Source organism: Falco peregrinus, chromosome 13 (assembly GCF_023634155.1).
Source record: "Falco peregrinus isolate bFalPer1 chromosome 13, bFalPer1.pri, whole genome shotgun sequence".
In the NCBI taxonomy this organism is placed as follows: domain Eukaryota; kingdom Metazoa; phylum Chordata; class Aves; order Falconiformes; family Falconidae; genus Falco; species Falco peregrinus.
Window position 1 is genome coordinate 21396143 of NC_073733.1, and position 14710 is coordinate 21410852.

Below are 14710 nucleotides of genomic sequence, written 5' to 3' on the forward strand. Positions count from 1 at the left end.
CTTAGAGCTAAAGTTTTCCTCTGAAATATTGCTGGATTTGGTGGTGGTGGCGTGGATTTATATTAAAGGATGCATTTGTGCTTACCTGTGGAGACAACTACTGTACCTAATCTCAAGATTTTCAGAACTCTGCATTTTAGGAGTTATTTTGTCTTTTCTTTGCATTCCTTTTTGCTAAGAACATACATAAATGGTGACTAATGCTGTTGACTACTTTTTTATTTTTTATGGAAGTTATTTAAAGAAAAACTTTCATCTGTCTTCTCTTCTGGGAAATGACTCCTGAGGGAATATCTTAGCCTTGTCTTCAACTCTGTGTTTTCGAATGCTATAACCAGTGCTGAGTGTACCTATGGATATTTAATTGTCATATTGTAATAACTGAAATGTTTGTGTTAATGATCTTTTTAACTGCATGGTAGTAATTGCATATTTTTTCTGCATGTGTGGCCTTTTCTGGTTTTATATTTTGTGCTTCTGTTAATTTTAGTAATTAGATTGAGTGGTAACGTTAGCTTTGAATTTGTTTTTGTTTCAGGCTCATTTAACTGTTTTCCTATAGTAAGCTTAATGAAAATGGAACCTCACACTAAATTTTAGTCATTGGTGCTCCATTTAATGCTTAGGTTCAATTACTTCATCAATATTTCTATGGGAAAAGTAAATTCGCTTGTTGAAGAAACTACTTCTCTTTAACCCAGATTAAACATTTTCTTGTGTGGGCAAGTTTAGAGCAAGATGGATGTGTAGTATAAAAATACTTGGCTTGGTGAGTTCAGCAGGAAAAGTTTCACTACCGTCAGGGAATTTATAGTTCTAAAGAAAACTAGATTATCGTGTAACATAAAAATGGTGGGCATAGCTTAAGGTTTTCGCTGGTAGCACAGTATGAGGGTGAAAGCTGTTATGATACTGTTCTTTTGTTCCACCCCTTTGTGGCAGATTTGAGGTCACTCTTAGATCCCTCTCATATCCCTACTTTCCTACTTTTTGAGTGTAGTACTATGGTCAAGTTGCCCACTAACCAAACGGGAATGGATTTATTGGATAATTGTCTGCCAAAGCAGATACTGCGCAGTATCGTTAATCCTCAAAACAGTTCTGGTATTTTGGAAGGTCTGTTCTTTGGAAAGTGCTAACACAGTGATTTTTTTTTTTTTTTTAAATTTTATTTTTTTTTTTTTTTTTGTCTAAAAGCCTGTAGGATCTAGGTTTGAAGGGCTGATGTAAGTGCTTGCTTGAGGAATTCAAGGTGGGCATTACTCGTGTTCGTTTAAATGAGTTCTATATTGATAAGCCTTTGTGGGGTCAACTCTTAAACTAGTGCAGGCATTCAAATGGTAGTATGTTTGTAGGAAGAGGGAACATTATGAGTTCCCTGATATTTATCTCAGAAAACAGGCATCTATGTGAGAGTGACACTCAGAGCTAGGAGGCAGTGGCAAAGCTTTTGTCTTTAGGCGGTTGTCAGATAGGAAAGTTCATAGGCAAAACACTCAGCAATGTTGAATTTACGGCAGGGACTATTGTGAATGCAAAGATTTGCAACATGGCTGTGCATAACTATAAGTGGTGTGGATAACGATGCAGGGTCATCTTCACCTTTGAATTTTTTCTGTTGATTGGATTTTATTCAGTTTTAACTTCCTAAACTTGTCTCTGGTACTGTGGAAGGCCTGTATTAACTGCTGGTGAAGTTGTAAAATGAAGGATATGGCTCTTTAAAGGGTGGTTGTATTCACGAGTTTGTCTACCAGTAATTCTAATTTTTTTCTAAAAAGGAGTTATTCTTTATAAAAGCAGTCACAGTAAATTTTCTGGTTCTATGCAATTTTCTTTCCATTCTGGTTTTCAGTGGTTATAAATAACACATGAAATGACTTTCAAGGTAGAAAGCAGGGATCCATTTTGAAATATTCTATAAAATAAAGAGTGATTTATGGTTTCATATGATTTTGGCTGAAAGCACTCGGGCTTTGCCAGGTCATCAAAGTCCTGTCAGGAGAATCTATTATTTATTGTTCGATATGCTGGGAGTGGTGTAAGTACTTTATGTTTATCTTATGTAAGTATAGTGTTAGGAAAAATCACTTCCAGATACTAATACAATTTTTAAAATATACCATGAAAAAACTGAATATTATGTATGTGAATTATGAAGTTAAGATTGAAGATTGATTCTAAAAAAAAATTGGAAAAATTAATAATTCCTAATGATTTTATTGTTGCAGGATATTTTTAGGATGTGCTGGATGAACCTAAAATGTTTTCTAATACACCTTCTGGGCTGATATTTTGGTTACGTTATCTTATATAAATACACAGTCTGTTTACATCAGCAGCTATTTAAGAGTTTTACAATAAAAGCTAGATGGAAAACCAGCTGAAGATGGATAGTTTTTTATGTCAGTGGTTGTTGTGGACTAATATAGTGGCACTGACTATATAATGGTGATGTCTGGAAGGAGGAAATGGACCCATATTATTATTATTATAATTTGTAAATAAGTCATTACATGTCCATGTAAGTGTCAAACAAAATGAACACTGACTCAGAATTTTCTCCCCACCCAACTTTTATTTTTTTAGTATTCTCTAAATGTAAACATGCCTTTATCTTCTTACTGACTTATTTTTTAACCTGACTAAAATTGAAGGGTTGTTTTCTGGCATGCCTTCTGTTCTGAATTTTTCTGTGTAGCAGAGCTGCTGTGATAGCCTTCTTGGAGGCTTGGACTCCTACTGATGTCTCAGATACAATTCTTTTCTAGATACTGTGGAATGTCCCTCCCTGCTCTTGTAAGAAAACTCACTGTTTTATGTACCTCCTGTTGTCCTTCTCAGCCCGTTAATGTTCTTCAGGTTTTCCTGATTATATTGCTGATCTTACGAAATAAAAGACTGTAGTACTCCTGTGATCCTACTGTGAAAAATACAGGGTAGGTCATCTGCATATCAAGGTGAAAAACTCCTTTAGAAAAAGTCTTAGCAAGGTACTTTGAAATTCTAGTCTGAGTCAGGTTTAGTTGAAATGACACATTTGTCTGTCCTCAGTAGAAAATGTCATTCCACTGTCTGGAGAATGGTCATAAAGCTGATGATTCAAACCTTCCAAGTCACTGGTGCACAGAGGTTGCTCTAGAGCCAAGCAGAGCATTTTGAGCGTTTTCTAAGAGCCTCTGTTGATATACAGATAACTATATGGCATTATTAATGTAGGAGAAACTTTTTACTTCTTAAATATTCTTTTATGAAATGTTTAAAAATGTATAAGGAGCAAAGAGAACAAGCTATCTTCCTGTGGGGAGGCAGAAGAAGAAGTGAAAGTATTAGAAGACTTGGGTAAAAATAAAACTTCTGTGTGTCTTACTATACAGAACTTTTAATATATGTGCCTTGCTTTTTATTTATCTCCTGCTATCGGTTGTAAACCAAAGATTAGTCTCATAGCTGTAGTATGTGCTAGGGAAGTCTACTTAAAACCCTCTTTATTAAATACATTTTTTTTCTTTAAGACACGAAGAATCATTTGGATTTTAACTGTTGTCTTCCTTAATATATGTAATTTAAGGAAATGTATTTAATATGTGTTTGTATAACAGTACAAATATTTGATATTTATTCAAAAATTACCCTCCTACTGGAAGGTAGGCCTCTAATGTGAAAAGTAAAGCAGCTGTTGCTTTCCAGTAAACAGAATTCCTCACCTTGAAGTAATCTGCTTACACCTGTAGTTCAGAAAGTGGTATGCCAGGTTGTTTTTTTTAGTTTTTTAATGTTACCTTGATTCAGTGTCTTAGGTGTTCCATGAGCAAAACGTTTAGATAGGTAGAACGTTGCCACACAAAGATGTGATTCATCCAGTGATACAATTTTTATGTAAGTGATTAATAAACTAAAATTGTGTTGCATTCATGCTGTTGTCTAGATCTCATGTATGTTTATTTTTCTGGTACCTTTGATGTTAATTTTCCTGGGTTGTTGTAACTTGGAGCCAAAATCAGAAAGTGCACTGTCCCCACCCCCCTTCAGAGGACACTGCTTGCTTTGAGCATGATTTTTAGTAGCAAGTTAAATTTTTATTTGGAGCATAAGTGTCTGTGTTCCTTTTATAAACATTTATTTGCACTGTGAGATTTGCTATTTTTCATTGCCATGTTCCTCTGATGGCACACAGATAACTATATAGAATTACTAATTTAGGAGAAGAAACTTTTTAATTGTGATTTCTTACTTGTCTTAGTGGGTTGTCGTTTCTATCCCACTACCATATTCTGTAATGCAGAAATATTTTCTAATATTCTACAATACAAGCATGTAATAAAATTAATAAAACCTATTACAGTTTTAATTAGCTAGCTTTAACTTAAAATATAGATACAATAAATAGTTCAACTTTGTTTGCAATTAAATTATAAAATGCCTTTTATGTTCTACATATACCAGAAACATATCACAAAAATTGTGTAGTGAGCTTCTCCAGTCAGCTGCTCTTCTCTTCTTAGAAGTTCAGATACAAACAAAATTTATTGCAGTTGGTCAGCTGTCTGACTCCAGGAGATTGTTTTGAAATTGTCTATGTTCCAGCTTTTTTAATATATTTCCCTTCAACATTTTATATTATGAAAAAGCCACTTGTGATTTATTTAGTAGATGCAGTGAAGCAAATTAAACATTTAAACCTTTTCAAGATGAAGCTTGTGTAATTCAGTAAAAGCTTATCAGCCGGACAACTGGGAAATAGTTTACAGTGAACAACTTGGGAACCAAGATGCTTCCACATACATGAAGCTGTTTAGTTTATAAATTGCTTGGGGCAGTGAATGTATCCATTTAAAGTCACTTGAAGAGACAGCGCATCGCTGTAGCATTATGTATAGCCACTAATCAGAAGAGGCACAATGTGTAAGCCTGAAATTCATTTTTGATTACACAGAGGTGAATTGCAACTTTTCATTATTTTGTAAAGCTTTTAAAATCAGTTGGCTTTTAAAGCTGAAGAAAATAATTATCTTAGCAGTTATCTCTAATTTTAATTTTGCTATGTTGAAGCTAAAGTAGAATCGGTATCTTGATGACTGTATGTAATGTGTAGCTAATTCCTATATGTCTTGCTTATTTACTTGTAAAACATGCTATTCTTGAAAATGAAAGTATGACTGATTTTGCTTCCTAGGGAGGGTCCAAAAATCTGTGTAGTGGAGATTATCTTGGTCAGAGGTTGCTGGAAACAACGAGATGTAGACTTCCAAGGTCAGCTTGCAGCAGGCACATCTGTAAGATTTATTGAGATTAATCTGCCTCTTATGTATCCAAGAAGGCTATAATAGAGAGAGTGCTTAGACAGCTGGCAGTGAAAACTAGTGCTATCAAAAGTGAACTGTATTCTTCATCATAAGATTGTCATGAACCTAGTGTTTATACTGTCTGCTTGCTGGGTTACTTCATTCTGGTGCTGCAACTGTTTCTGATATAGTCCTGGAATTTCTTGCAGCGGTTTCCAATGTGTTATATGAATAGCCTAAGAAACAAAAAAGTTTGTAGGACTATCTTCAGTTTCACCATGCTGAAGTGAGCCCTGACACAATGTTTGTTAGTCTAATTAGGGCAAGCTTGTTAGAATTTCATCTGCTTGCCATTTGGTTTTGGTTTTGTTTTTTTCCCAGAAGGGCAAGTATGTAGTCGGCACTCTTCGCAGACCAATACTAGGAAAACTTGGTAGTTGGTTCACTTTGACTTCGCACGTGTATTTCAATGAGGCAGTGTCACGGATTCATGCGAATGCATCACATTTGTGATAGGTATCAAGAAGTACCTATGAAATTCTACCTTCTAAGAGACGTTAGTGACTCAGAGATCACTAATGAGTAAAATCTCTAATTTTATACTTATTTTTATATCTGTCTGCAGATGTAATGGCCTACTTCACTCAAATTTTAAATTAATGTTTCCTTGAGAAGGCCAGAGAGGCTGGTTTACCTAATACTGTGTCTGATAAATGGATGTTAGTGAGTGGAGGAAGAAGGCAGTGGCTTTAAGGAATGGTGATAGACATTTCAGCTGGTACTAATGAGTCTTCCTTCATGGAGGAAAACTCTTTATCTTTACTTTTCCTGGTAAGAGAAATGAGGTGCAGGACCGTTAAACATAATGCAAAGGGGGATATGAAAGGGCCGGGAAGCTCAGAAGGTGTTTATACTTCTTGATAACAGGCACTGCTATTTCTGAATTGATTCTGCCTCAAATACAAAGAACTTCTGAATCAGCATACTAAATTGATACAAGAATTGTACGGACTCCTTATTCTTCTGTGTAAATCCCTTTTATGCTGCCAGATGTTTATGTATGACGTACTGAAGTCTGGATCTGTTGCTGCTTTCTTGTGGTTGGATCATGCAATTCCTATTCCGACTTCTTATTTCCTGCCAATACCATTGCAAATCTAAAATTTGTTTGGATTTGTAACCTCTATCTTCAAAACAAATTGTGAGAAGTTTTGGAGTCTGCTCTCCCCTGTGGCTGGGATCTGAACTCATTTCAAAAGTTGAATATAATCCATCTTAGAGTTTTTGACAAATCAAAGTTCAGAATTGGAAACTGCTTCCAAATAGGAACAATTTATAAACAGAATATATTTCTCCGATACTGAATAGAAGGGAACCTGTTTTTGCACAACTGTGTCAGTATCCTGTAGGAGATAGTTCAGCTTCACGTGCTGTCATTAAATAAATCTCTACCATTTCTCTAAGGAGGCTTTTCCAAGTTAGGGGTTTTTTTTCTTAAGTAGAGGGGGACTGTAACTATGTTACAATGGTCTGTTTACCAGAGCCAGAGCCTTCTGTCTTGGAAAAGGCTTTTGTAAAGTAACCATGGTGCAGTCCAGTTCATGTGTAGGAGTAACTTGCATTGACAAAGCTACATATTTTCCATGTGCTTTTATTTCGTTGGAGAAGAGAATTCAGAAACTGGTGCCAAGGCACAGTCTTATTTCTTTGGTTTACTGAGGTTTTGTCACATAATAAATGGTGTTGCAAGAGCCTCTCCAAAAGCTAAAATGCATGGGCCTTGCCTTTCTTACGCTTCCTTATTCAGTGGGTACTCAGGGGGCCACAGTATCTTAGAAGCAAAGGGTTGGTGAAGAAAATTGATACCAGCTTTCAAGAGCGAGGAAGCTAATTCAGGGAACAATTTCATCCAAGGTTAATGGAAGAACAGACCTCCAACACGGTATCAATTGGATCAAGCTTAAAGCAATCTGTTATGCCCTAGTAGCTATAACTCCAGTCCTGGTCAGCCAGGCAGCAATGGTGATGTTTTACAACACTTTCTCAGTGGCTTTTCTCAATAAGGAAGGAGAAACAAGTTTCTCAATTCCATTTCTAGAGTAATATTCTCTGTGCCCAAATGAGGGAAAGAAAAACTTTTTCAGGATCTACACACAAAATAGTAGTTGTAGATTCTATTCCAGATAGTTTATAGACGGAGAGAAGTGAAGTGTATATATAAACACTTTCGGTGGGCAGCTGGATGTGGAGTTGCGTTCACATAATAAAGCTGTTTGCATTCAGGATCTTGTGACAGTCCTGAAGTGTGTGCTGCAGTTAAGTATTTCCTCCTTGTCTCTTTGTTCAGAATGGTCTGTGTTTTGAGTTCTTACTTCAAAATCTCAATTCAAAAGACTATCAACCTATCTAGGCTGTGAAACAAACATCCCAGGAACTGATGCAATTGTTCATCCCTCTTTGAAAGCATTATTTCCAGTGATTAATTCCATGATAAGCCTTCACTTGCTGTGGAAGGTCAGCAATGCAAAACGATTGTATCTTTTTCTGTTTTATCAGTTCAGAAAGGGATTTTCTTTTTTTTTTAATCCTTCAAAATACTAAGTGTTAGAAGCCAAAACTTTGCAGGGAAATTGTAGCTATTTTCCTGGAAGATTTGTCATGCCTGTCTTAAACCTCCTTCCTTCAGTTGATCCAAACATTTATACTTCTGGACTATCAACACCACCATGGAGCTGGTCTGCCAAAACCTGACCATCTACTTGACATGGAAAGGAGGTCAGGAGTGCCAAAGATAAGGGTAGAGAGGTTGAATCTCTTCATTTTGGTTGTGGTGTTTGCCTTTACTGGCTTAAGGAGTTACGGTCTTGTGTATCTAAGTCACTCTAGGTGTTTTCTGGACTCCATTTCAGTTTCTAGAATTGATAAAGACCAGCTCAACCATTTGAAATTATTTGTTTCTGTCTCTGTGAGTGCTAAATTGTACTTAACATCCCATTAAAATCTAACAGTTAGTTACTCTAGGTAAGTGAAAACTGATACCTTACAAGTAGTAAATAGCTGTCCAGTAACCTTTAGTATATTGCGTTTTGTGTTTTAAATGAATCATCAGATTGGCAACATGCTGCCATTTTATTAATTTGTAAAGGCAGTATTCTCTCTGAAGAAACGGACAACTGCAGGCCTGAGATTCTCACAAAAATGATGTTTGACGTAAAGCTAGCCAAGAAGTTTGTGCCCTACCGTGTCTGCTTTTCCTACTTTCCATTCTGTCTCTCTTCAGTTGTGCTAGTGCAGCTGCTTCTGGTGCTGAGCTGTGAATGGTATCAGTGAAACACTCCTTTCACATTGTTTAATCTAATCCCTTAATGGAATATGTAGCTTGTCTCCTAATACCAATCCCTTAGAATTTTAATCACTTTTACTGAATTACCTGCTTAAACAGCCAATAGATCATTTAAAAGGAGATTTCAGCAAAGCAAGTGCCATATAGGTTTTTAGATAGCAAGCTAGACTTCTTTTCTGAAGCTAGTCAGAAATCCAAGTCATCTAACTCTGCATGTAAAAATCTGGTGAGTGGGAGTAGAAGTTAAGAGAACAGGCTCATTTATTTATTAAACTTCCAATTGCAACTGTGTGCCATTCCAAGCAGGTATTGCTGGTAGAGGAATGTCACTAACCTTCTGGATGGTTGGTTTTCGTTTGTTTGGTTTTTACTGTATATCTTTTCCACGTATAGTGAAAACATACTGATTTGACCGAGCATAATTGCAGGACGTGGGAGATGTTGGTAGGGGTACTACTTCAAGTACAATTGTCTTGCATTCATTCTGTCCCTAACAGTACCCATAAAAGTGAAGTGAAAGTGCACCTGCGCTGTCGGCTTAGCTTTTCTGTTTACACTCAGGTCTTAGTCTGCATGCAGAATATTGAGTGTGTTCCTGGGTACTCCTTTGGAGCAAACCAATTAGTTCAATCAGAAACAAAGCCCAAATACAGTTCTGAGACCTGTTTGTGCTAGAGATGTTTGCCAACAGATGGTCTGGAGGACACTGCACCGTGATGCCTCAGCAGTCATTTAATGCCATCCCAGCAGGTTTATACCCTCACACTTTCCAGTGCATCCTTGGACAATATACCAGGGCACGCAGAATGTATATTTATCGTATATTTATGATACCAATCGTAATATGTAATCTTAAATATTATATTTAAGATTATCATATATTTAATCTTAAAACACCATTTTGATGGGTTGTTACACAGTCTCCACATTATGTGGCCACTTTGAAGTGAATAAAAATACACAAAAATACCATCAGATAATACCTGTCCCTATCAGGAGGGATACAGTTACAAGGCCATCCCATTAAAATTTGGGTATTGTTATGCTGGCAAGTACTCAATCTGTTCATGATAACAAGGTGTCTAGAGAAGACACTGGTGATAAACTTTGATTCAGAGGTAGTAGTGTCTGCAAGTGACACGTGCCATACAATTATTAAAAAAAAAAAGCGTTGCATTCAGGAGGGTCATAGCAAAATGTTAATAGCTCAAAATAGTGTTCATTATTTTAGTAGCATGAGAGTATTAACAATTCTAGTGACTCACTGCAGTGTTTGAATTGCCTCTTTCTGACCAAGTTCTAACTTTGTTTCATTTTTTAATATATATTAGCATACTAAGTCCTAAAAATCACATGTGTCCTTTCAGGTTTGCCTGAATCTATTATTGCAGCGGCCTGTGCCAGAAGTGGCCAGAGAGTTCTTCATGTTGATGCGTAAGTTACTCATAATTTTCCTTTTGAAGAGTTAAACTGGCTAGAAATGTATCTATGTCTATGTCAGCGTGCCCTTCAGGACTTGTGTTTTGTGTTCTTCTGACATCAAGGGATCTTATACTTTTGTCTGTGCCTTATTTTGGGGGATTTCTTTCCCATCAATAAAACAGGCAGTTTTTGCATGCTAGCTCAGTAATTTGGAACATATGGTCAAGGATGGCTCCTCCTTTTGTATGGACAGGAATGGTTGCAGGTTTAGTGCCTTTTTTATCGTCATTCCTGACAGAAATTATCCCATTCTGGTTTTGTGAGAATTTTTACCTGAGCCATTATCATTTAATGACAAAATGTTTTAATAGTAGTTCATTTGTATCAGTTGTCAATGCCTAGAGAAGTTAGTACAAGTATATTTGCATTGAATTGTTATCAGAATGAAGATGAGTGAAGTCTGGCCGATAAGGCCAGGAGATGAACACAGTGCTGCTCTTTGTTTGCTGTCTTCTCTCTATCCCATGCTAAAGCAGTTTCTAGGAAGAGTATCAAATACCACTGAAATCAGTTGATTCAGAAAGTACTTCTGTTGAACTTCGAAATGGAAGAATTTGCTGAAGCACTTGGAGTAGCACATTTCCTTGCATCCTTTGAAGAGATTAATGTTTCACTTTACCTATTAGCAAAAGTTAAAATAATTTTTTTTATAAACTGTGTAACTGTACATTACAATGCACACTGTTTTTTAAAAAAAAATTAGGATCTTTGAACCTTGACTTATTTGTACACTTGCTCAGCAAAATTTAGTAGCATGACTCAAGTCTAGAGCTCTGGTTTCTGAGGCAAGCTTGAGATCAAATGCTGGAGCCTGAGCTGACCAAGACAAACTCTTAAAATACCCCTTTCTCCCCTATAGCACTTTAAAACTCTGATTGTCTCATAACTCTTTTGAGACAATCGATCTTTACTAAGCAGCTCTTGAGGCTGCTTTACTGTCTGTGTTTTTCTAGAAGATAACAAATGCAATGTATTTTGTGAGGTTTCTGTACTAGACACCTGCGCTGTGCCTGCTGTAGTTCGTTATGTCAGATGAAGTTATGATTGTCCAGATAATTTTTTTTAATTTTTTTTTTTTGCATCTTTGCTACTGCTTTTTATTGTAGCTGGCTCCTGTGCCCTTGCTACTTTTCCAGTCCCATTGTTAGTGCAGTTATGTGGTTTGCTGGCCTAATAGCATTTTGAGAGAGGGTCATAAGCTGGAAGCAAGGAGTGCGTCTAAGCACTGTTGCTGCCACTAAATGTTTTCATAGCCTAAAATGAATAATAATTTTCTAAGGTTAAACAAATTTCTGCATAACTGTTAACAACCAGTAAAAGTCTATGTGGAGACTAGTTTCAGTCAACCTGTTATCTCTTCTCTAGCTGAAACCAGCTGGATTTCAGCAGAGCAGTGTGGCAGGCAGTTCTGAGTTGGTGGTAGCAGCAAGAGTGCTGTGAGCTTAGATGTTCTCTGAATGATTCTGATGCAATGTGATTGCAAGGTTGGCATAGTGTTTTATTTTTACATCGTGTTTTTGAGCTTTTTCTTCTATGAAAATTTTTATGATGCGCACTTCTGTGTACAGCTCCTAAGGTTTAGGTTTTTTTTTTTTTTGTATTGCACCAAAACCTTAAAAAGGATATGCTTTCTGCTGTTCATTTTCTCTGAACATCATCGGTTCAAGATTAAGCTTCTGTAATATCATTTGCCTACAGCCCTTCAAAGGACCCATTCATTTTTCAGACATTAACTTTTGGTTTGAAATCATATGCAATTTCAAGATTTGCAAGACTAGCTCACTATCTTGGTTGCGTGAAATACAATTTGCAGTTGCTCAGCTTGCTGTTGTGCTGCCCACAAAGTCTCTGGCTTCCTGTCTCGGACTGGAGTAAGGACAGGAGATTAACTTCAGTCAGTCATTTTTATCAATAGGAGGGCATTTGGATTAAGAACTCATTAATGAATCTTCAGGCACTACGGACTACTTTCAGAACCTATGGAAAACTCCTTGGAACTGTAAGGAAGAAAGTCTTTAAATGGGTTAATATTCTCGTATTTTACATCACAGTGAAATAGTACACAGTACTTTATGCTCCATACTTAATGTAACTAATGATTCATTTGAAACAGACAGCTCTTAAGATTGTAATAATTTTAAAGAAGTATGCAACTACATAGTAGTGATACTGAAGTTACTATAAAGACCTCATGCATAATGTGTAAGGGTATGTTAATGTCAGACATTTGGGTATGGTAGCTCTTAAATCAGCTATGGGATTGCTAACCAAAATATTAAACACTTTATTTTAAAACAAGCAGATATAGAATGAGTAAAATAGTTATGTTTGGATTTTAAGCTTAATGCATGTATTACTGGTAGACTACATAGATTTTGTTAAATGAACCATTTCTCATCATTTTTTTGTATTCATTGGCTATCAAAGTCCGTAATAATGGTTAGCCACTGGAATTTTGATTTCTTTTATCCATGCCTATTTTTAGCTATAGTAAAGAGCTTTTCAGAAAACTCAGAGAAGCAGGCAATTAGAACTGTGGAATACATATTTTGTTTATTACTGTTTTCACTTAAATATGCTTATTTATATTCACATATGCTTTTGTTTTTATGATGAAAATGAAGGCTTCCACATTTGATTCCTTTCTCCTATGGAGTTATTTTTCCAACTCTAATGCAGGCTAAGGTCAGGGGAAGGTGTTCATAACAGAGGTGTTCTTCTCTCATATTAATAATTGCCATTTTAATGGGTGTATGTGCTCACTGAATCATGGTCTAGAATCCATATCTTGGCAAAAAAAAGAAAAAAAAGGAGAAAAAGAAATGTTTATACTGTACAACCCCCTCCCCATAAATAGGGAAGCGTTTCAAGCCGTCTGCTTTTCCTGTTTAAGTTAGTACTCTTGCAAAAAAAGCCTACCAAAACCAATGGAAAACCCTCACCCTGATGCCATTTGATCTTGAAGTCAAAAGTTAAGTCTTAGAAAGCTTGCCAGAGATTAATCTGGATTAAAACATTTTATTTCTATCCACTATATGTCTAGTTTAATATATTAATTTCTAGATGAATTTTCAAGTTTCGCTTTACTAAAGTAACAGTAAAATTGAAAATTCATCAAGAAAAAAACCTGTTTCTATTCAGAATGTAACTTTTTAGCAGTGTAAGTTGTTTCCTTCTTGAAGGATTTTGAGCTTAAATTTTTTTCAGATTGTAAAAAAATAAGATTTGGAGTTACTGAAAAACTTGGTTTCGTTAAGTGTGCTACTTTGATTCATCTTTTGTTCTCTGCAAAGGTCTGAGTTGTTAGAAGGTATAGAAAATGTATATGGATAAAGTCTTTGTTTATAGTTTACTTGCACTCGTTACCTTGTGTATATCATTTTATTACTTTTAATCTTCAGCCATGTTTGAATTTATCATAATATACTGCATAGGTGATTATGCAAGATAGTTTTGAAGTGGCCTATTATAAAATACTAAGGTCTAAGTTTGATTTATAAACACTGTCCAAGCATCACCATCAACAGTAGCTAATCTTATTCAAAATAGTCACTTCATTGCAGTGTTGCCATAAATTCCTGTAGACTGATTTTAAACTAAAGTTAGCTTCTGCCAAATAGTAATTGAAGGACCTCTATTTCTCTGTGCCAGCTATCTGTCTCAATAAACATAAAATCTGTGGTTCTTTTCAGAGAGCTACATTTACTGTAGATATTAATGAGCTGTTGACATGTGAAATTTCAAGGATATTTGTTAAGTGATTTAGAAAAGTAATTCGCAATTTAAAATGTGGAGATTGGCACTTAGTTTAAACTTGGAGTTGCTGAAGAAAGGTAGATCAAGAGTAAAAGTTGATTACTTGAAGTGAATATACTTCTCATACTAATTGTTCATATGCATAGGACTTTCTCCTGATAGCTTGCTGTGTTTTCTACTTTTGGTCCTTTGCTTATTTGCTTCATACAATTATATGCATATATAGTTATGTACTAGTTTGGCTACTGAGGATGGGGCAATTAGAGGTGAGGTATGTTTAGCTACATTTTTTACTCAATTTTCAGCATGTAGAGTATAGCATTTGTAGACTAGTTTTCTTGTCTACATCCTTCCTGGTTGACTTATTTATCTTTCCATGTAGAGCATAATTCAAAGGCAAAGGAGTGTCAAGATCCAGGATTGTAACTCCTTTTTTGTGCCCACTTTGCTCTGTCTACTTCTCATGTCTTGCTTCCTGACACTTGAAACCTTTATTTTTTGACCTTATTTTGTAGAGTACTTGAGTGTTCCTTGTGTCTAAATTCTGTTCCGTCTGAGCATCCAAAAGCCTACTGGGCACCCTCCTTGTACCTCCCTCCTCCAAGATACCTGCTTTTGTAGTTTGTTCCACTTCTTGCTAGACAATCTGTCTGACTTCTTTTCGGAACTTGTAAAATATATGATGTAATACAACCTGTGTCTTCATACAGCCTTCTTTTTGATCTTTAACTTCTGTGAAGTGAGGTAGCAGTGTAGGCACAGCAAACAGATAATGAGAAGGTTGCTTCTCAAAGCAGGTCAATTTCTTGCAAGGAAAATAAAATTATTTAACTTTAAGTAAGGA

At 35.9% G+C, this 14710-nt stretch overlaps 1 protein-coding gene across 1 annotated transcript in view; it reads left to right on the plus strand.

The window, feature by feature from the left end:
* The window catches only part of CHM (CHM Rab escort protein), a 70171-nt gene that overhangs the window by 2328 nt on the left and 53133 nt on the right, over nt 1-14710 (plus strand). The window contains exon 2 of the mRNA XM_005236764.4: nt 9996-10062. Within this exon, the coding sequence (XP_005236821.1) occupies nt 9996-10062 (67 nt within the window). The remainder of the gene's footprint in view (nt 1-9995; nt 10063-14710) is intronic.